This window comes from Numida meleagris, chromosome 17, assembly GCF_002078875.1.
Source record: "Numida meleagris isolate 19003 breed g44 Domestic line chromosome 17, NumMel1.0, whole genome shotgun sequence".
Taxonomy (NCBI): domain Eukaryota; kingdom Metazoa; phylum Chordata; class Aves; order Galliformes; family Numididae; genus Numida; species Numida meleagris.
In genome coordinates, this window is record NC_034425.1 from 1,598,152 (window position 1) to 1,620,969 (window position 22,818).

Sequence of the window (22,818 nt, forward strand, 5' to 3'; positions counted from 1 at the left end):
ATTCCTCATGGGGTATAAAGATCTTTCCTCGGGGCCTGGTCACCACCTGCCCTGGGGCCTAGTACTGCCCTGCGGCCCGGCCCTGCCCCGGGTACCGGCCCTGCCCCGGGTACGGGCCCCGCTCGCGGCCCCGCAGCACAGCGCCCCCTGCCGGCCGGGCGCAGCGCGCAGGCGCCGTTGCCATGGCGCCCGCGACTCCATCGTGAAGCGGTGGCGATGGCGACGGCGACGCCGGAGGGGCAGGAGGCGGGGAGGTTGGAGCTGCGGGCGGCCATCGGCTTCAACGGTACCGGCATTACCCGGAAGGGTTGTGGGGGCAGCTAGGAGAGGGAGTATGTGGAGTACCTTGGGGCAGTTGGAGGGGGAAATGAGGCACCGTGGGGTCAGGTGGAGGGCCTGTGGGGCACCTGGGGGCCACGGGGCTCGGTGGGGCAGGTTTGGGGGGCAGGTTTGGGGGGCAGGCCTGAGGCAGTGGCTGTGTGGGTGCCTGGCCAGGAGCAGAGCTGTGTGCACCGTGTCCCTGACTGGGGCAGGAGCTCTGGGAGAAGGGATACGGGCTTCAGAGCAAGCAATTCAGGCTGAATAGAGGGATTCACTGCTTACGTATGTCTAATTGCCCAGCTTACTGGAATGAGAGGAGCTTCATTTCAAAATAAAACCAAATCCTCTTGCACAAAGCGCAGCCATGAGCAGCCCTGTGGCTTGGCAGTGGGGTCAGGCTTTGCAGCCGCCCAACTTCTTGGCAGATTTGCAGCTGTTTTGGGTCAGCGCGAACTGTTGATGTGGCCTTCCTAAATCAGCAGCCGCTCCTGCAGGATCTGCTGTGACGGAGGGCTCAGTCCTCAGGGCTGGGAGGGTCTCCTGGTAGCAGTAGGAAGCACAGTCCAACCTCTGTAAAGGGCACCCTTCAGTTGTATATGGGTTTGTGCTGCTTTGGGTGGGAGCTGGGCGCCTCTCGGTTTTGCCTTCATTGCAAAGTAAATCCTGAGGAATAAGAGTTTGTCTTGGGAAGTGTGACCAGGAAGTCTGCCCGCACGGAGGTGTTGAACTTGCCTGCAGCCCCAGGGGGCTGATATCTTCGTGCTTCCTCCCTCCGGTAGGTCATATCCCGTGCGGCCTGATCTGTCACCCCGACAAGAAGCACCTTCTCTACCCGCTGGGATGCACCGTGGTTATCCAGGACCTGGCCAGCAAGAAGCAAACCTTCTTGCACGGCCACACCAACAACGTCTCCTGTGTCGTCGTGTCAAGCAGCGGGAACTATGTTGCCTCTGGGCAAGTCACCTTCATGGGCTTCAAGGTGGATAATGCTCAATGTTTAACCACGTTACATTGACCAAAAACATGGAGCTGGCTTGCCAAGCAGACAAGCGTACTTATTACTCGTTTTTAATTTTGTTGGAAAACAAATGTCTGTAATGGGAGGACATTGCAAAGAATGAGGGATAGCGGCTGCTCTGTCGTTGGGTGTCCCTTTATATTTTGGCATAGCACTAAGCACACTCCCCAGGATCAGGGTAACTAGATTGAGGCATTTCTTAGTCCCAGTCCTTTTTATCGAAAGTGTTGTGGACATGTGGCAGCCTAAATCCCATTAGATATTAATCAGTGAATACTGTCACACTGAAAGTTGTTAATGGTTTAATTTGTTAATGCTTATTTGAAAAGAGCCTCAGGCAGTGGGAAGGAATCTGTTACTCGTGTTTTCAGCATTTTAAAATCTCAGCCAAATACTCTTCCAAAATTGGTGTTGCATAGTAAACTTTGATTCTGAAATGAATCAGAGCTTCTGAACCAGTAACTGGAGTAATACTTCGTGCAGCATCTAATGTGAAGCATATCTATATTGCAGTACACTGGGCTGAAATAAACCAGCCTTCTGCTGAGCTGCTTCTAAGAAATTCCTATCACAGTGCTTCAGCGTGTCACAGCTAATGCTCTGGCTTTGACTTCTGCTTTGGACTGCAGGCAGACATCATTCTGTGGGATTTTCCAAAGAAGGAGTTGCTTGCTCGGCTGTCACTTCATAAGGGTAAAATTGAAGGGCTGGCATTCTCTCCGAACGACCTTTATCTCGTGTCACTGGGAGGCCGGGACGATGGCAGGTAACGGTTTCCCCTTCTTGGGGCATGATTCCTGCCAAGTTGCAGGGCACTGAAGCGCGTGCTCTGATGACATCTCTTTAGAGCATCCCATTCTGTCTGATGGAAGCTGGGTTGGCACACCAGCGTGTAGGGCAGGGAAAGATGAGGGCAGCAGCTAATTCTGAAGCTGCCTTTGTCACCCACAAATAGCATGTCAGCTGCACTGTTAGCTGGCTTAACGTACAGTCCTGAAGATTTAGAAGTGGAAACAAAGGCTATTTTAAATTAGATTCTAGGTGAGATATGATTCGACTCTTGCTCAGGAGGAGGAATACATCAACTCCACATCCCCACCTCCTTAACAGGAGATGTAAGCTGCGATTCCATGTATTTGTGTTAAGGCTTTTCTTGGATAAACTGTCTACAAGGTGACTTTTAGTGCTCATCTTTTGGGAACAAACTGCAGGAAAACATCCCTTAGTGCTTCTCCTCTTGGGAACGGACGGCAGGAAGAAAAGATTTTTTTTTTTTTTCTAGTAAGTTTTTAAGTACCATTAAAAAGCAAAGTATTTTAAAGCCCTTCCTTCCTCTGCAGCGTGGTTGTGTGGAATGTCTCAAAAAGAGAGGCTGTCTGTGGGAGCCCTGCCTCGGCTCGGAACGCGGGCAACGTGACCATCGTGGTGTGCTCCGCATGCAGAGACGAGATGTTTGTTACTGCTGGAACGTAAGGCTTTACCTACTACAAGAACCCCTATGAGGAAAAAACCCACAGACCCATCTCCTTTTTCAGAGCCTTTACTCAAACAGGAGGAAAGTTGAGCATCAGTGTGCTCATGCTTTTTTTCTTCTCATCTCAGTGGACTCGTGAATATCCAGCAGCTTGTCTCTTTAAAGCATTTTTCCTTGTTCTACACTTAAGGATGCTTTCAGAGCAGCACACACAGACCAGCATCCTTAATTTCTGTCCTTTGTAGCAGGATTTTGTGTTCAGCATTCCCTCTGCAGTCCTTAAAATATTTAGTTCCCAGTGTTTACCCAAGACAAGCAGTCAGTGAACAGCTTGGGACAATGCCTTATTAATGTAAGAAGAATGATATCTTGCAGATTATTGGATCTTCTTCTGTCCTCAGCAGGTGTAATGTACAATTGGTCACTGGCTTGTAACGAAAGTAGATACAAAAATCGCACTTCCCATGGATTTGAGACAGCTCCCATGTATCCAGCCTGACTTTTAAACTTGCCAAGGTCCTGCAGCTCCCTTTCAATCAGGGAAAGGCGGAGATGCCCTTGGCTGCAGCTGCACTTATAAGTGCTGGTCTTTGCAGATTTAACACTTTCTGAAATATAAGGGTGACTGTGTGTTAAGATACTATATTGGTTCTTAGTTGTCAGTCACACTGTGCTAGAAAATAGTTGAAAGTGTCTGGTGCTGCTCATTTCCTGTTCTAAGAAGCAGGATTCCCACGGTGCATGTCTCTGGGGAATTAATATCCAGGTTGTTACACGCCTCCTCCATCATTCTAGTACGAATTTTTGCTGAGCCTTTAAGATTTTTGACTTATCTGGAAAAAAATGTTACCATAAAAGACAGCAGAAAAGACAAAGGATTGCTTCTGGCCTCTCTGGTATTGTTCTTTATTTCTCCTTATCAAAATTTCAGAATGATATAACCTTTTGAAGATTGTTTCATTCTCCTAACGATGAATGAGCTGAGATATTTCTGGGATCAATTACGTACATGGGTTTGGTTTTCCTCTATGCTTTCCTGCAGTGAGACCATTCGAGTGTGGGAATTGGATCTACCAAACAGAAAACTCCGACCAACTGAGTGCCGGGTGGGGCAACTGAAAAGAGTGATCACAAGCCTTAAGGTGAGCATCAGCCAAAATGATTTGGCTGAACTAAGCAGCTCCCCGTAGAGTAGAGAAAGACTATGAGCTTTTATAGTGATGCTAAAAATGCTAATTATAACTCCATGATGGCACTGGAGTTGCTAAACGTTGGCTCATGGCAGATGGTCTTCCACAGTTTCTTTATCCTGGGAAAAGTGTTTTGAATGCTTCTGAAAAGCAGCAGCATGTATTTTAGTCAGAGGCTCAAGAGAGCTCAACTTCTGCTTCAGAGCATTTGGTTGGAGAACGTTTTACACAGAGCAGCGTTACAGATCCTTGTGCGTGTTGATGTGAATGCACTGGCTGTGTGCCCTCAGGGTAAATCCTGGCAACACGCTGAAATAAAGCTATTTATGCAGCACACTGCTAGGCTTGGGACAAGAGCCTCAGTATCTGGACCACAATCTCTTTTTTCACTCTTTCTTACAGATAGCAGATGACGATAATTATTTTTATGTTGGCACATCAACTGGTGATGTCCTGAAAGTGAACACGAACAACAAGCTGATGATCGATTTTGGGCCTCCAAAGAAGTTTTCGTTGGTGAGTAGAAGCTCTGTCACTTGAATCTTTTTCCGTATCCTCCTCTTTAGTAGTGACTGAAACTAGGACAGCCTCCAGGAGAGGTGTTAGAAAGCTGGTGCACAAGCTCACCTCCTGAGTCAGTGTGGGTGTGTGCCACACAGTGGCTATTCAGGTGAAGAGAGCACTGTGAGCCAGTGAAAAAATCAGAATGGGAGCACAACTGGAGAGGAGCAAGGACCAGAGTAAAGGCAAACCAAAGAGAGAAAGGCTGAGGGGAGAGAAGAATAGCCTATGCCCTGCTTGTGTGGTTCCTGTAGTGCAACCAGAGAGTCCTGAGATCATAGCTGTGCCAGCAGAATTGCCTGCAGGTTAGAGTGGGTCAAGAATGGATTCCACTGAAAAGCAGCACCTGGGTACACGGGGTAATTTTTGCAGCCATGTTATTTACAGCAGGGCCTCGTGAACAGTTACCAGCACAACTGAAAGAGGCAGCGTGCTTCTTTGTATTGAAAACATGGTGAAAGTTCACAAATAAAGCGTGTCTCTTTTTGTTGAGCCTGGTGATACAGCTTGGTTTCAGTCACCCCCACTAACTTCAGAGCTGGAAATCTGCATGGCAGAGCTGTGCTCCAGGTCTGTCAGTGACCTGTGTAAGGATTGACAGGGCAGAAGTTCTTCTGTAGCTTTTTAGCTCTTGGTGCTCTCGTTGACCCTGCTTTGGGCAGGGGGGGCTGGGCTGGACGAGCTCCTGGGGTTCCTCCCAGCCCCACCTGGTGTGTGGGTCCTCTCTGAGGGCTTTTCTCTGTTGTGACAATTAGTTAATAGCCAAGTATCCAATACTTCATTTAAAGCAGTGAGGCTAATCTGCACCAGGCTTGCTGTACCGAGTGCTGACATCACAACTCGGTTTGAATAGGTGGGTTTGGTGGGTCCCAAGGCTTTGCTGGGATTTCTGTGGCGCTGCTCTTGCACTAAAGCACTCAGAAATTAAAGTGTAAAAATTGCTTATTTTTGGCTCCTGTTTCGAGAGGTTTGGCCTTTACCCTTTTCCCACAGTACTTGACATTACGCAGCTTTCCATGCTTGCAGGCAGGGCTCCAGTTGACGTTATTCACAGATTTCAGTGTTCTGCACTTCTGAAAGTCGGTCCCCAGAGTCTGAGTTGGCACCTGTGGAATACACAATGAGGTTCTGCTTGGAAGAATCCATTTAAATGACTTGCTCAGCGTCGCAAAGAGTTCTGGCAGAGGCTGCGATCTAGAATTCAGTTCTTCTGGACCACGTTAAGGTTTCTCAGTTAAAACTTGGTCTGTGCTCTTTCTTTGCTCATTACTATTATCTGTGTTCTCCCATCGCACGTTATTACATTATACCCCTCGTGACTGATCTCTGCAGCAGCTTCAGCTTCCCCACTGACGAGGCAGAGATCTTACTGAAAATAGTACTGTAGACAATGTAATTAAAGAGTTTATTGTAGTGCTTATGCACAATTGGAAAAAAAAAATCAAAAGAGATTGTGCAGCGTACGTTGGTTCTATTGCTTTTTGACTTCTGAGCACTCAGCCTCCTGACCTCAAGGTTCCTTTAACAAAGTTTCTTTGTTTGCCCGCAGTTGGGACGTGCAGATCTCTGTGTAATGATCCACAGACAGGAATGCATTCTGCAGGAGGAGCTTCTGGCTTTTTGTTGGCCGCGAGTTGTAATGAGAAACAATTGGCAACAGCTAGAACATTTGCTCTTGATTTCTCTTTATTTGTTGTTCTGTTTGTGGCTTTTTGATGGAGGGGATGATACCGAAGGAATTCAGACGCTTTCCTGAAACATTTTCTTGCATAGGGTTGAATGTGTTTTATGATTCTGTTAGGAACCATGAAAATCAGTGAGCAGTGAGGGAAGCAATAGAGATGGAAGTGCTGAATGTACTGCTAGAGATGCCATGGGGAAATTGTCCTAGAAAGAAGCAGACCTTGTTTGAGAGCAAGCCTGAGTCTGACACAAACTTTGAGGAAAAAAAATCACTAGTTCCCAAATAAAAAGCTGTTCTGGACTCGCTTTTCCAGGCCTCCCATACATGTGAGCCCCATACGTACCCAGTCACAATGTAGTGCTTCTTGCAGTACTAGTGCACGCCCACCTCTCTGGGATTGCTTGGAGCCAGTGAGGTCTTTAAATACACTCAATGTTAATCTATCTGTTCCAGAAGCTTGGAGAAGTCATCACACTTGGTTTTCCCACTTGCATTGTAGGAATGTAAGTAGTTTAAATCTGTGTGTGTGTTAAATGACAAGAACATATGCATTTTGTTTTCCTGATAAATATTCATCATACTTATGATTTCTAATGTGCATTAGAGCTCTTGTGGGTATACCTGTGCAGTATGGTGTTACAGTCATCCTCCAGCAGTCATCCTGCAGTGTTTTCTATCCACATAGTACCTGTGTCCTGGCCGAGGTCTTGATGACTGCATATCCCCTCCCTTTTTAAGTGCTGGCATGATTTCACTCCTGTGTCTACTAGCATGACACGTACAGCCTGGAGCACCTGGCTGCAGCCACACAGCGTTCTGAACTCCCTTGCCTTGTGGAGCGAGGGAAAGGTGCTGAATGCATTTGAAACAAACCCTCACAGAAGATATACCTTTGAGAGCATCCCTGAAGAAGTGATCAGCTTGGGTCATTAGCAGGAGGCTGTGCAGTTCGGAAGTCAAAGGACAGCCCAGGGCCTCTTAGTGAAAAGCAGAGGCTCAAGGCCAGACCATATCCCCATCCACATTAAGAAGAGCTTTGGAGTATCATTAGCTTCAGCTGGCATTGCTTCTAATAGCGAAAAGCTGAAGAAAAACAAGACCTTTCAGCATGCAAGAGGCTGACAGGATGCTGGGGAGAAGGTAAGAGCCCGCAGCGGATGTCACAGCTGTCTGCCAGCCCTGTGGGTGAGACCTGAGCCATCGGGCAATAACCCAGCTGACATTTTGTGTTGTTCGTGGTAGGCAGTGGCAGCTAGGTGAGAGATCCCGCTGTGTGTTTTGGCAGGGGGAAGGCAGGAAGGCATTCACATTGCAGGGTTGTTTGTTATTTCCATCCAGCCTCCTCCTTTGCCGCGTTACTCACAATGATGGTGTGTGTTTGCACATTGCTGTTCATAGGCTCTTCTGTCCGGTGCTCCCGTGCTCGCTTCCTTTCTGCTCTCTTCCGTGATTCTTACAATGCATCATCTCAAATGGGAAATTCCATGGGGTCCCAGTGCAAAGCAGTGTTGTGTCAGTCAGTGAGAAGGTGCTGGTGCGTTTTTAGCTCTGGCTGCTCTCAGAGCCACCCTCGTACTTCCAGCTCCTGGCTGCACACTGTGATCCCCCTTCCACCCACCCAGCGCGCATCCCTGCCCGCAAATCAGACGTTGTCACTGCGCTGTCAGCAAGCCCTCTCGGTACACAAGTCAGCTCTAATGTTTTATGACAGAAATTTCCAACTGTAGCACAGCCTTCAGCATCAGAAGTATATATTTGCAGGTATTTTTTCGAGTAGAAAACACAGCATTTATCAAAGCAAAAGTGTACGCATCCTTGTTTTTACAAAATGTAGTGCATCGTATTGCTGAACTGAGGAGAAGGGATGGGTTTTTTTCTGCAGGGCTGTGTGCATTCCACAAGATGACTCGTATCTTTATATGTGGCGTGTAGTACTTCTTGCACCAAAAATTCAGAGCTCCCTGCCTCCCTCCCTTGCAACTGTCCTCATCGCTTCGTGGCAGTTCTCCCTGAAAAGCTGCATGTACGTGGACGTTTGCATCTCTGCAATCCCTGCAACCAGTGTCACCAGGGGAACAACGAGACCGTGGTCCACCCTGAAACTCCATCCCAGAGCCTGTGGTGACCCCACGAGGAGCATGGCTTTAAAGAAGGAGTTCAGCTGCCACCTGGGTGAGGGGGAGGTGTTTATTGAAAACAACTTGGGTCGACCTTAGAGGAACGTTGCCTTTAGATCTGTAAGAACGTGTTTATTGTTTAGGCGTGATCTGAAGATGTCTCTGTTTCTGTTTTGAAGAGGAGTGGCACATCGCTGTTTGAAGCAACTTGTTTCCCATCTCAGTGGAGTTAAGTGCATTTCTGTCACGTCTATAAAGACAATTTTACCATGTATTCCAGTATTCCCACCGCAGGCTCGAGGAGCTTTAGGGTAACCAGAGCAGGCTGTGGGACTGCAAATGGATTTCCAGCAGTAGCTGGATGTTCTGCGTTGTAAACAAAACATGTAAACGAGGTGCACTGCAAGAGTTCACAGAGCACCCGAGAGCTTTGCAAGAGATCAGAATGGGACAAAGAGCAAGGATCCCCGCAGGGAGGAACGCGCAGGCTGGGTTTGAGCTGGTATCTTTATTTATCATCGCACTTCAAAGCAGTGGTTTCTTTTTGTAAGAGGTGAATAATGAATGGCGATATTTTTAACCTACGCTACCCTCTGCATTTCACCTGCAAAAGGGCTGTGAGTATTATAAAATAGAGCACTCGCTGCATCATTAATGTGAGCTGCTTGGCTCTGTGAATAACGAGAGCAGCTCCCGGAGCTGTGTACTTGTGTGGATTCCAAGAGCAGCCTGAACAGGGAAGAAGTGCAGTTGCTAAAACCAGGCTGAAATCAAACTCCGATTTTGAGAGCTTCACGATGAATCCCGGTTGCTTTCAGGTGTTCCTTTTTTTCTTGGTAATACCTGCTCCCCTCCCACATTAGAAAAACCAAACAGAATGCCTGGTGCATCTCAAAGCGGCGTTGGCAGTGCTGTAAAAACCCAAATTATTAGCAACAAGCAGAAAGCTGCAATCAGGTCAACTATGGGGGCATAGGTGTGATTTCCAAGGCTGCCACCAGCCATAGTGCTAAACCCACAGGGCACATGTATGAGGTGGAAGACTGTAACAGAAAACACTGCAAAACAGTGGCTGCGAAGACCCTGCAATAACAGGGGTTTGTAAAACCCCGCCGACGCCGCGTTGGAAATTTTGCAAAGCACTGTTCAGAAACAGTTCTGCTGGCGGAATCGTCTTTTTAATTAAAGACACTCCCTTTGTTGTTGTGCTGAGGCGAAGCATGTTTGCATGAAACCTGGCTCCCTGCCTGGCAGCGCTGGGGGAGCACGGCCCCCAGTGATGGCTGTGATAGCGCAGGAGGCAGTGGATTGCTGCTGCTGGAGGCAGCCTCACGAAGAATTGCACTGAGCGGAAATTATAAATGAAGATTTTCATTTTTTTTGGCCAGCTGTTTGTTTGTTTTTTTTCCTTGAAATCCATGTGGAATTGATCCCGAGGTTGCACAGTGCCCAAACAACCAAAAAGTCCTGGTGATATTATGGAGGATAAGGAATTAATCTATTTTAGGCAGCTATCTGTATATAGGTGTGTGCTGTGGTTGTTTTTTTTTTTTTCCTTCAAAAAATAGAAACAAGCATTTAAAAAAAAATATCAGTTGCTTCTGGTTGTTTGGGTAACAGAACCAAAGGAATTTCTCCACATTCAGCACACTTTGTCTGTAGCTTTTGCAGCATCTTTTCTAACAGCATCGACCTCTGGATAGCCCAAATGCCAGTTCTGTTTTCTTCTCTGTCGTGATTGCTTCCTCACGTTCCTTAGAGCGTCATTCCTTTCTGCAGAGAAAATGGACACTTTCTGGCTTTCACTCTTTTAAACACTCTGCAAGTGTGTAATCCTGAAATACACCAGGGCTGGGCCAGATTAATGTTTGAAGGGAACAGGAGTGCTGGCTGCTACTGCTTAGGTTTCAAACTTTGTCATAAAATTGTGGCACCTGTGTACATTCAGAATTCACAGGTGGAGCACGCGGCAGTGATCCCTTCCTGACGTATAAATGCATCATCATTCTGATTTACCTGGTGGTTCTTCTTTGAGAATCCACTTCTTTCTGCTTTGGTGATACTAAGTGCTGAGATTCTCGTTCCAGAAGAAACCCCCCGGTCAGAAGCTGCGTTCACAGAATGGCTCTATGAGCTCGAACATCCTGACACTGTGAGACTGCATCCTGTACGTGTTGCTTTGTGATAGAACTTAGTTTTCAGCCCAAGTTTTTGTGGCATAAGACTCCTTTGTTTTCTTTCCTTTTTTTTCCCCCTTTCCCTCCCAGCATGTTTTGCTGAGTGAGAACAGCAAGATTTGACCCCAGGGAAGCGCTCTCACCCCTTTTGCAGCCAGTTTTTAACTGGCAGTAAATGGTCAATAGCGGATCTGTTGTCTTGTGTATGGAAGATCAGCACTACTTGAGGCGGAGCAGAACAGCAGCAGACTGACTTTGTGAGGCTGGAAACATTGTGGCCAGGCTGGGGATTGATTTCCTTCTGACTGCAGCGTGGTACTTCAGCTGGTGGAAAAGCATTGCTGCTTTTCCTAATGGCTGACCCCCTGTTGGTTTACTCACCTTAGCAAATAGCAGAAACCTGTGTTGATGAGCTGGCTGATTTCCAAAGCCTTTCTGCCACAGGAGTGTTTTATTAGTGGTACGTGGGAGATGGCATGGGATGCTTCAGACAGCGAGAGGGGCCTGGGGTGCAGGGGGTGCATCCTATGAGCAGCTGTGTGAAAGGCTGCTTAGGCTGGGTTTCATCTTTTGTTGTTTTCATCCTTCTGTTCTTTATCTATAAAGAACCAGGGGAAGGCAAAGCGGAGGCACTGATGCAAAATGTATCGCTTGCTGGAGCAAGGTAAGGGTGTGTAAGTTCCTATATGGTCCCAAGTGCACAGAGGACTTTGTGTTGATGCTGTTTACCTGCTCCGTAAACACTCCCACTGTAGATGTTCATGTATACCTGTAATTAATAACTCTTTTCTTCCCGTTCCCTCCAGAGAACAACTTCTTAGCCTAGGTCAGTTGAGGAGTACTGACAAAGCCATGTTTGAGTGACGTGGACACCAGCATAGGGAGCATCGCAAAGACTCCGCTGCGTTATTCAACCTGGCTGCACTGGCAACTGCTTCCATCCAGTTGTTTTAATTCCCCTCTCTCCTAGGGAGTCACGGCTTTGCTTTTGCTGAAGACAGGAGATGTAATAGTCGGCACCGGAGGAGGGACTGTGGCTCTCTGTAAAGGCTCAAGCTACAAAGTGATGAAGTGAGTCTGCAGGTGGGGGAACCAGAAGGGGAGCGATGATGGCTCCCCAAAGGGTCGTGCTGTAAGAACCAGTCATCCCTACAGAACGGCACAACCCAAGTAGATCTCAGGGTTTTTTTCAATCCTACAGACAAAATAGATGTTCTGAAACTAGACGTTATGTTTGCAGCGTAATGAATTTGAAGCTAATCGGAAATTTCTGCATGCTTCTGCATAAGATTGCCCTACTCACAGTTCATTTTAAAGGGCCACTCTTTCCTCGTAGGCATTAGGAGTCAGATCCTGGACTGACATAAAGTGAGACAGGTCTGTTGAAGTCAGTAGAACCATGTTCCCTTACACTACCTGAGGAAGATGCGTATTTGCCATTTAAAAAGTGTTGGAGGAAGTGCTCTCACTAATTTTACAGGCATGTCTTAAAGTGCTGGAGCCCTCGCAGGGCTTTTTCCTGCATATGAAGTAGCTGCAGGCTTCACTTTTCAGTAGGTGATTTGAAACATAGGCTTGCAGCCAGTTATTCTGCATTGTTTGAATAGCTAGCTTCAGCACACAGCTCAGAAAAAGCTTAGCTTTGTACAATTTTCACCATTCCCAGAAGATCTGAACTGAACGGGAATATTATTCACTGCGGGACATTTAAGTGCACTTGAGCAAAAATAAATTCCGCTTTCTCTTACCAGGAATATTCAAGTTCAAGGTGGTGTCACTTCCCTGACACGCAGAGGTCAGGGTCACCAGTTCTTTGTGGGGACAAACACGTGCCAGATTTATCGGGTTAACTACACTGCATTTAAAGAGGAGCTGATCACCACCTGCCACAGTGAAGCTGTTCACGACATCGTGTTTCCTTTGTGAGTACAATGGGCTGGGATGCTTTGGCCTGGCAAGGGAGCTGCAAGGAAGGTCAGGACTCGGTTGTTTCCTCCCCAGACAGAGAATGGCAGCTTGATCCCAAAGAGAATGTCGATTTTGGGCACGCTGCTGTTGCGTTGCTTCTTGACACAGCACAAATGATCAGATCTCATCAAGGTGTAACAAAGCGTGCAAGGGAAGTGCAAAATGCCCTCCTCCCTTCTTGTCACCAGCCTGAAAAATCCACTTCCTTCTAATTTAAGGAGTAAATCATTTGTGCTTTGGGGTAATCTGATGCTAATATTGCCAGCTGGCACACCTGTGTCACAGAGGTATTTGGATGGGCAGGGTCTAGAGATGAGTGTAAGGACTGCAGTTTCACATCTTTGCATGCACGTTTTAAACTTCTTATTTGTTAACTGCTCTTGAGCAGCACAAGTCACTGAGCAGGGAATGCGGGCTTGATTTCCCTGTTCTGGTGTATTTCAGAACACTTAAATTGCTGATGTTGTTCTGCTTTGCAAAGCACCTGCACGAGCTTGGCCTGAAAGAGGCTGCACTTCTGCTGGGCCAAGTTTCCCTGTCCTGATTTGTCCTGCCATTGATTTTTGAACAAAAGCATACAGTACTCTCTAAATTTCACTCTCTGCCATATCCAGAGGATATGTGGTTTGGTCGACTCCATGCATAACTGATGTATTGCTTTGTGCCAGAGAGAGTTAATCTCATCCTGCAGAAAGTGGTGGTGGTGGCATAAAACCATTCCCACGTGTCTGCTTTTGTTTGTTGCTTATTTTAAGAGCTTATTTCAAAGAATTCAGTCCCACTGTCTTTGAAACCTTGCAGGTCTCTTTTATTCAAACATATATACCAGCTAAATGATGAACAGGCTTTTGCCTTCAGCAAAAGTTAAATAGGAATCACCCAGTAAGCAAGATAAAAAATGACATCCTTACAATGTGAGGCTGCTGATGTCAAACCTGGGCAGTCAGCACCTCTACCCCCACTTTTCTCTCTATTATAAACAACACTTGAAGTTTTTTAGAGAGTCCATGTGGGAAATCAGTGTCCCAGCTTCACTAAAGCAGGAAGAGTTCTTTTTGCTCCGTTTTAATTTCACTGTACAGAGGTGCCAAGGGGGGGGGAGATCTTTGTGATTAAGGTCTTTCACGTGGTGATCCCTACTGTGGAGATCACAGCTGAATGTCAGCAGCAGCCGAGCTCTAAGGGATGGGTTAAGACCTGATGCAGAAGCTGTGTTCTCCTCTCATGAGATCTTCTCTCTGTCTGTCCCAGTGGGACATCCGACCTGTTTGCTACCTGCTCCAAAGATGACATTCGAGTGTGGCACACCCCAGAGAACAGGGAGCTCCTCCGAATCGTCATCCCCAACATGACCTGCAACGCCATAGACTTCATGAGGGATGGCAAGAGCATCATTTCAGGTAACGGGCAGGCCTGGCCCATGGGCGAGTCCAGCCTGCGAGTGTTACCTGGTGTAATGCGTCATCAGGACGTGAGAACGAAGAAAGGGGTAAGCTGGGAGTTGTTGCAGGTGGTTGCTGTGGCCCGCAGGCCTCTTGGCTCGCTGCTGGTCCGTGGATGTTGCTCACAGGGCCCAGTATCCTGGCGCTGTAGTTGCAGGGTTATGGGGAAGGTGAGAAACTGAGACCTTGCTTGGGATGTCATTTCCAGCAATTCAGAACTCCGTTGTGTCTTACTCAAAAGACCTAATTCTAAAACGTTAACCCTGATGGATGGAGCAGGTTTATCTATAATGTATGCAGAGCAACTTTGGTATAAATTTGCTGCCTATTGCCACCTGCAAGTTGCCTGAGCAGGAGCTACTGCAGTTCTAGAGCAGCAATGCTGTCCCTCTGCTATTACCAAAGCAGTTTGCCCACAGCCAGAACCAGAAAAGGTATTACATTTTAATAGTTCATGTGAGATGACATAGTACAAAGGAACTTAATAAGAAAAAGGTTCATTTGTAATGGGAAGTAACAGTAGCACGAGGAAAGTCTCTGTGCCTGGATAATCTGTTTCTTTATGTTCATCAGCTTGGAACGATGGAAAAATCCGTGCCTTCATGCCAGAGAGTGGTCGGGAAATGTATGTCATTAACAATGCCCACAGCCTGGGAGTGACAGCGATCGCTGCCACAACTGACTGTAAGCGCATCGTCAGCGGAGGAGGCGAGGGGCAGGTAACTTCTGGCTTTAAAAACCCCGAGCAGCTTTGTGCTCTCATCATAGGACCTGGGAATCGTCTGTAACCGCTTCGTCAGAAAGGGAGCTATTCTGAGCTCGCACGGGAGCAGAGGATGGAGTTTGAAAGTATTAGCCTTTGATACGAGCAAATCTCTTGTTCTCAGAGGGTTTCATATGAAACAATGCCCCGATTTCTTCTGGCATGTTAGTCTTGAAAAATCATTCTCATGTAGAACACGCTCTCAATCATTTCTGTTCATTTGTCTCTTCCCCCCGTTTGGCTTATCTGCATTAGTCACTGTTTGCAAGCCCGTGTCTCGCTGTGCTCTAGCCCGGATTTGCTTTCTGTCATTGCTCTGGAAGCCCTGGTCCAGTGCAATGTGACCTGCATGCATTCAGCTAACAGCACAACATTCACTTTCTGTGGCTGTGTTGTCTATGGGTAACTTCCTGATTTTTTTGGGTTGGTATTATCTGATGTAGGTGGTAATGTTAATAGAAGACTCTAATAACTTGGCTTCCAACGCAATTAAGAAAACATTCCAACACAAATAATACAACTCAGAAGGCATCACATTTGTGCACTTCAACAGTATTATTCCAGCAGTAAAAAATTAACACCGTGTACTTTGGCTGCTCCCTGCGCTTCCTTTCGTTGTGGCCTTTTGCAATCTGTAAAAGAGATACTATTTTTTTTTCCTAACTTTTAAATCACATAAGCACTTTTCAAAAATATATTAAAATAGATTTGGAAGGCTCATATCCAGTGTCTTGCTTTGGACTTCCTCCCTGCAGTCTGGTGTGCTCTCAGAACCAGACGTTTAAGTGCATCCTGATGGATTTATCCGCTCTTAACGCTTTGTTTCTGTGCCCTGCTCGTCGTGTGCAGTGTGCACTGAAGATGGCACAGGAAGTCTTGAAGAGTGAGGCACTGAGCTTGGGCCTTGCAAATCCCAGGCACATATCCTAATCACAGAACCATCTTCCTAAATCATCTTGTGCCTCAGCTCTCCTGCAGAGTGATAGAGAGTGGTAGCAGCAGCGCTGCCTTGTCTCACTGCATAAAGACATTAGAGATGATGAGCCACTTCAACCCTTCAGTAATAAAAGCACAGTGAAGTACCTTGGATGATTAGTGCTAGAGGATGCGGGAGATGGAAGACCTAGATTCTGTATGCACACACAGAATGGCACAGGCTGTGGTTATTGCTCTCTGAATTGAAAAAGACAGCTGGGACAGAATTAAAGCTAGAAGGTTGGTTAAGTAGAAATGAGAACTGCAGGGGGGCATTGGCAGCATCCATTCAAAAGGCAAAGGAGTGCTCCGAAATGCTAATGGTTCTGTCAAAATCAATCATCTGAAAGCTCTGACGTCCGGGGTTGCTTAAGGTATCTGAACGCTCGGATCATTTAGGCAGCAGGAATTGGACATGCAGATCCCATAGGTAACTTAGCATCAGGCTTGAAAACATGGAAGGTTCACGTCCTCTGCTTTTGATCTCGGTGTGTAATACTAAATTTGCACTAGCATTTGACCTTAGTGAAATGTAAAAGCAAATTGATATCACGAAGTTTGGCACTTATGGGACAGTAAATGCAAGGTGTGAAGGATCAAGTCCTCGAAGCGGAACGATTGCTGCCGTTACCTCCACTGGGAAAAGACATGCTTTCAGGCATGTATTTCACATCAATCATTTAAAGAGCTGTTTTGTATTTACTTTCTAGCATTATATATATATACTTACTAACATTACATACATATATATACATATATACGTATACATATATATATACACATACCACAAGTACCAAGTATCTTTTCAAATTCAATTTCAGAAGCCTTGCTCTTTGATCTTTAAAACACTGCTGGGAATACATCATGGATTAGGTGCTTATTCTCGAAGGAGAAATGAATAAACTGAAATGTGGGTGAGTGGGGCTCCCCAAAGCATTTGTTTAGAGCTAGGAAAATAGAGACCAGTCTGTTGAGATTCAGCTACCATGCAAGTTATAAGAGAAATGCAGAGTCTAGGAGAGCTGTAGCTCTCCTGGGAGAGTTATATTCTCCTGAACTCAGTCAGAAGTGGATGGTACAGAGCTGATGTTTGTTGCTGATTTTCAGGTGAGGGTCTGGACAATTGGGGAGAAAACTCGCAAACTGGAAGCAGTTCTGAAGGAACACATATCTGCTGTGTCTTGTATTAAGATCAAGAAGAACGATAAAGAGTGTGTCACAGCCAGCCTTGATGGAACCTGCATCATCTGGGATATTGGGTAAGGAGATGGGTTAGCACTGCAAGGTACTTAACGTGCTGGTAGGTCTGTGTTGGGTCACAGTGTCCTATTAGGGACACCATGTGGTGAGAAGGAGGGGGGGAAAGAGCCTTGGAGAATTAAAATTATGAGAAGGAACAATCAGTCAGGAAAGGCGGAACCTCCAACACTGGAAACTTTTCAGAAAAGGTTAGACAAGGATTGGTCCCGAGCTGTTCTGCTGTATCAGATCCTGTTCAGCCAAGAGCATGGAGCAGACAATGCTAGCTCTGTTTTTCAGCGCTGCGTGACTCTTGACCATCTATTGCAGATCTCTAGTTGTTCTGTACTGTGGTAGGGACCACAGTAGTGGTGTGGAGTTTTTTTTTTTTTCTTTTGCATTGCACCTAGAAAGTATTCAGGATTAAAAATCTTTGTTTCATGTGACAGCAGATCAAAAGAGACAGCCAAGGTGGGGAACAGAACTGATGACCCTAACAGGTACCATGAAACCTTGAACCCGTGCTAACACCTGTTAATATTCAAGTAGGAAGATATCTGATGTATGGCACAAGTAGGGAGAGTTCAGGCAGCCAAAGTTTGGGCTTTGACCTTTTTGCTTTCTCTTGTTTTGGGGTGTTTTGCAGGCGTTTTACAAGAAAGCAAATGATTCTGGCCAACACATTGTTCAAATGTGTATGTTACCATCCTGAGGAGTACCAGCTCATCACCAGTGGGACAGACAGGAGGGTAAGCAAAACTACAGGAGTTCTGTTGGTCATCATTCCAGAACACAACGTCTGGTTACGGGTTTCAAGGGTCATAGTCACACAAGGCCATGACCAGGCAGGCAGCTTTCCTGGGGAAGCAGGGGCTCGTGACAAAGCTCCTGTACTTCTACAGAAGTTTGTAGGGCAGCGCCGACATCTTCGTTCTGTTTATGCACAACTGAACTTTTCTCTCTTGTCTGCTCTCTAGATTGGATACTGGGAAGTGTATGATGGCTCTGCAATCAGAGATTTGGAAGGCTCGCTGTCGGGGTCCATCAATGGGATGGACATCACGTCAGATGGGGCATACTTTGTCACGGGTGAGTGGGTGGATGAAACCAGAAAAGAGGAGGCCATATTAAGACCAAGAAAAGCAAGGCAATGAAACAAGAGTCTCAGTAAAGTAAGAAAGAAAAAAAAAATTAATCAAGCTAAAACACAGAATAAAACAAATGGCTGCAGAAAAATACTTAGGAAGAGGCTGTGATCCAGACCTGGAAGATACTATGGTTCAGTCTTGCAAGATGTAATCTAGAGGTGAAGACAAGGTTCGAATGCTCCCAAGGGAGTACAGGGTTGTACCTTGCCCTGCTCCTCGTTTGTTCCCATCGTGTTTGCAGTGATTTGACTGCTGTTTTTCAGGTGTCCTGCTGGCACTGTTAGTTTCCTGGGACACATGGCTCCAGGCTCCATCCAGCCTCAGGCTCACACGTTCCCAACCATGGTGACATCTCTTCTGGGAGCCTAGCGCTAGCATAGAGGAGCCATGCTACTGTGCATACTGAGCTAAGCCAGCAGGCTTTGGGTCAGGGCCTTTAGGTTAACCTGGCAGCCAGTGCAGGTGAAGAGCCTTGGGAAGGCCTGCCCCACGGGCAGCAATTGCTGGCCAGAGCTTATTGAGAGCTGCTGGTCAGGGCCTGAGCGGCCTAACAGCCCCCAGCTCTCTGCTTCAGCTGGACAGAAGTAGGCTTTGCCATAACGCTCAAGACAGCAGCTCCCACCCTTCCTCAATCAAAGAATGCCCAAGTATCCTCTGCCTGTCAGCTGGGAACAAAAAGCCGCACAACTCTGTGTAATGGTGCGTTCTTCCTTCGTGCCCCATGCAGGTGGTGATGACCATCTGGTGAAAATGTGGGACTACAACGAGGGGACGGTGACTCACATTGGAGTGGGCCACAGTGGGAACATCACCCGTCTCAAGATCTGCCCTGGGAACAAGTACATCGTGAGCGTGAGTGCGGACGGGGCCATCCTGCTCTGGAAGTACCCGGGCTGTCCCTAGCAGCTGGTGCAGGAGCTGCCAGGCTCCTGGGTCAGCCCCAAAAGTCCTTTCTTCTCACAGCTGAGGTTTTTAAAGCACTCTTACTATTGGAGGAGATACTATTTTTCTACTCTCCGGTGTGAATTTACTGGATCCTTCCACTATCCTTTCTAGCACTGAACACACAGGCCTGCTTTTTTGCAGGGAGGCTTTGCAGGGAGAATTTCGTATTCCACTTAGTTTGGAGTGGGGGTACTCAGCACTTGTGACAATCCCCTGGGCTGTTCCAGCGCTGCTCTTTGGTTACTGCCACCTCCCCCACAGCCTCCCAGCCCTCTCTCGTTCCTATGGCCGCTCATTTGTGTGCACTCTCTCTCCTCTCCTCCCTATCCCTTTCTGTCCCTTCCCTTAATGAATAACTTGTTGTGTAAATTCAGTCTTCTGTGTTCATTTTAATTTGTCCGGTCCTGATTAAGGAAAAAGCCCTCAGCTCCAACTCGAGTGTTTGACTGTGATGCTCTTTTGAGACAAGCTTTAAACAAATGTTCTCAAAGGAATTCGGGGTCTTTGGGCCTTCTTCATTTGCAGTGCCCAATTTAAAGCTCTGTTCAGAGGCCTGATTTCCAGGAGTGAGAGCACAGCTATTTCTAGCAGTGCCAGCTGGACGCATGCAAATTCCTGGTCATTGCCCTCATTTTCCAAATGGGCTCCAAATACACATGAAAAACGTGTTTTGTCCCAGAATGAGTACCTGGTACCACGTCTAGTGTTATAACCAACAGCTCTGACAATACAGCTTGCTGGAAGATCAGTGTAGGCAGCCTGTCTGTGAAGCGATGCCAGGGGAGTAAATATTTCCTTTGCAGGCACTGATGGCCTGCGGGAGTTGTGTCATAAATGAAAACTGTAGCAAAATGTTGGATCCCTAACATTCAGACTTACAGACGTTTTAGTTAACTAATATTTTATTTAGATGTTGTCATACCCAGATTGATTTTATTAGCTGTTTTGGTATGCAGTGGGGGAGAGGCATTGAAGGGTATGATTGCTCATCATTCCCTCTATGCCACGACAAGTGTTTGCTGCTCAGAGCACATCCCTCTGCATTAGCTCTGGGGGCATCTGTGCATGTGTTGCCCATCCAACACTGTGCAGCTCGTATTCCTTCTGCTTGAAATCTCTCTGCTCTTATTAATGGAGTCTTGAGCAAAGGAATTAAGTCGTTCCTTCCTCTTTTTCTCTGGATTCAAGGCTGGTTGCTATGCAGCTGTAAACACTCGAGCTGGTTTTACAAGCTCTGCAGCAGCGCTCAGTGTGGCTTGGAAGGCAGGATCAAACCGCTGGAATGTGGGACAGGCAAAACATTTGTGCTCGTGTAGGAGAATGAAAACAGAGCTGTGCGTGGGAGCCAGGCAGGCAGCCCAGCAGCCCCTGTCCTCTGTGCCCAGCCGGGAGCAGCTCGGGTCAGGCCGTGGCAGCCCCAGCCCATGCTGGTGCTCGATGGGAGCACAGCGAGGCAGGGCCGGGCCACGCCAGCTCCCCAGCAGCCCCAGGTCACTCTCATTTCAGCAAAGCGATTCCGTTCTCATCTGAGCACACCAATCCTGCCCTTGTGGGCAGGAGGAGAATGCAGGTGGCTGTCAGGGAGCCAGGATGCTGTTCTGTGCGGGGTGAGGACAAAGCTCCTGCGCTGCCTGGTGCTGCTCTGCTTGGAGGTGCAAAATGAGGTGAAGGGATCTTCTGGCTTGTGTGGCCACCGTCATCTGCTGACTCTGGCAGACAGGAGCTGACACGCCAAGAGGAACCGCATCTCTTTGCTGCGGGCAGCGAGGAGGCTCAGGCTCTGTGTAATGGGCAGCTTGCAGGTTGAGCACAGAGCCGCAGAGAAGTCCTGCCCTGCACCTCTTTCCTTTCACCACCGAAACCAGCCCAAGCGTGAGCGGGCGCTGAGCTCCCCTGCTCCGCTGCCGCTCCCCCAGCAGTCAGGGTGTGCCGGGAAGACACGAGCTGCAGTCCCAGATTTCCCCACGATGCGCTTCCCTGACGGCAGGCGGGTTGTGTTTTTCATCAGCAGTGATGTAGGATGGCTCCGTGAGCAATGGGGAGCTCTGACACTCGGGGTGAGCCATCACGAGCACGCTGCTACATGGCGGAGGCGAGGGGAGCTGCTCCCAGCACATCAGCGAAGCCCAGAGGTGTCGGTGCCAGCAGCTGTGTTTGCACACACGCCGCAGATGCTGCTGACATCCCTGCCCTGTTCCGCTGCGTTCCCCGCAGGAGGAGCAGCGCTGGCAAGGCAGAGCAGCAGCAACGCGTGGGCACGCAGCCGTGCTGCGCTCTGTTGTGATAGAGCCCTGCCATGTTAAAATGGAATGAAAGCGGGGTCCCAGGGGGCAGAGGGTACACGGGGAACGGCAGCAAAAATGAAACGCGTTCTGGGGTTTGGAAATGGCTTGTTGTCATCGAAAACAAAGCGACGGTTGTGTTAAGCAGACCCAGCGCTGCCTGGCTCTCCAGCAGCAGGTCGCTGTGGAGTGGTGCCCTCAGCCAGGAGCGCTGGCCAGGAGAAAGTGGGCACGGGGCTCCAGCCGTGCAGCAGCGGGACGCTGCAGTCAGAGCCCTGTGCCACCCCAGTTCTGCCGTTCCCTCCGTGCAGTGCAGTGCAGTGCAGTGGGCCTGCGGCCCTGCAGCACTGCTCCCCTCACCATCCTTGCCTCGCTCCGCCCCAGCACGACAGCTCCTCTGTGCGATTTTAGCACGCCAGCACCTGAAATAACCTCTCAGCGTTCACCCATCTGCAGATCCCTCGGGGTGCCTGCAGGTGCGTGGTGGGCACCCCGCTGCCGGAGCACAGCGACGCTGCCGCAAGCAAAGCACAGGCATCACTGCAGCTCGAGGGCAACACGGAGCTCCCTGCTCAGCTTTCACGTTGGGAACCAATGGAGCACGGGGCAGCGCGGTGCTCCCTGGCACAGCAGCACTCCCTCACCTGCCTCAGCTGCTGCTCTGCGACCGTGTTCCCAAAAAGGCAGAGCCCGTGCATCTTCCATGTGGGCACTACATAACTTAGTTTGCTATCTATAATTTAATTAGACGGAGGAGACTGAGCGAGGTGTGTTCTACAGGAGGAAGCTGTCTTGTGCTGCCCGGAGCCCCACGCAGCCCGGCAGGGTCCCGGGGCTGATGTGTGCACAGCAGCAGAGTGAGTCTGCGAGCGGGAGCTCCTGACAAAGGCGCTTCGAGGGGAAGCACGGTGCAGCCCCGCACTGCAGCGCCAACAAACAGTTATCTGAGCGGCACAGGGAGGCACGGGGTGCAGAGTGCAGAGCACGCAGGATCCCGGGGAGAGGTGGATGAACGCAGCGGGCTCCACACCCCAACGCTGCGGGCCCCACTCGCCGCCCGCGGGGCTGGCACTGCAGCCCGGGCTGCTGCTGCGTGCCCCGTGCCAGCACGGCCTGATGCGCGCCGTCCGCAAGTGCCACATCTGCAGCTCGCTCAGCACCTCCAGGGACGGTGACTGCACCCTCCCCGGGCAGCCTGTGCCAGCGCATCGCCGTTCCTTCGGACAATTTTCCCCTGACGTCCACCCCTCCCGGCGCCCTCGCTTTCCCTCCGTGCTTCCCTCTCACCCACGCCCACGGCGGCGGGGATCACGCAGGTACAGCCCTCCCCGCACGGGCTGACCGATGGGCTGAGGCCAACTGCGTGAGGTCCAACAGGAGCCCCACGCTCCTCCCCATCCTCCTCCTTCTCCTCCTCCTCCTCCTCCTCCTCCTCCTCCTCGCCGCTTTCCCCGTCCCTTCCCCGGGTCCAGCCCGGCCGGGGGAGGAGCCGCCCGCGCTCACAAAACCGCCGG

The 22,818-nt window shown here is 48.7% G+C and overlaps 1 protein-coding gene across 1 annotated transcript; it reads left to right on the forward strand.

Moving 5' to 3' along the window:
* Positions 136-19,395, forward strand: CFAP52 (cilia and flagella associated protein 52). The gene is made up of 14 exons (XM_021414645.1): positions 136-286; positions 1,101-1,300; positions 1,969-2,105; positions 2,680-2,808; positions 3,856-3,955; positions 4,406-4,519; positions 11,513-11,613; positions 12,294-12,464; positions 13,762-13,910; positions 14,526-14,671; positions 16,798-16,949; positions 17,576-17,678; positions 17,907-18,018; positions 18,805-19,395. The coding sequence occupies exons 1-14, from the start codon at positions 217-219 to the stop codon at positions 18,978-18,980; spliced, it is 1,860 nt and encodes a 619-aa protein (XP_021270320.1). The 5' UTR covers positions 136-216; the 3' UTR covers positions 18,981-19,395.

Excerpts from the sequence above, each read along its gene's own strand:
- CFAP52 (XM_021414645.1), top strand. The coding sequence starts at position 217 with ATGGCGACGGCGACGCCGGAGGGGCAGGAGGCGGGGAGGTTGGAGCTG. Across the intron at positions 14,672-16,797 it reads GCGGAGGAGGCGAGGGGCAG|GTGAGGGTCTGGACAATTGG; the intron begins GTAACTTCTGGC and ends GCTGATTTTCAG. Across the intron at positions 18,019-18,804 it reads TGGGGCATACTTTGTCACGG|GTGGTGATGACCATCTGGTG; the intron begins GTGAGTGGGTGG and ends TGCCCCATGCAG.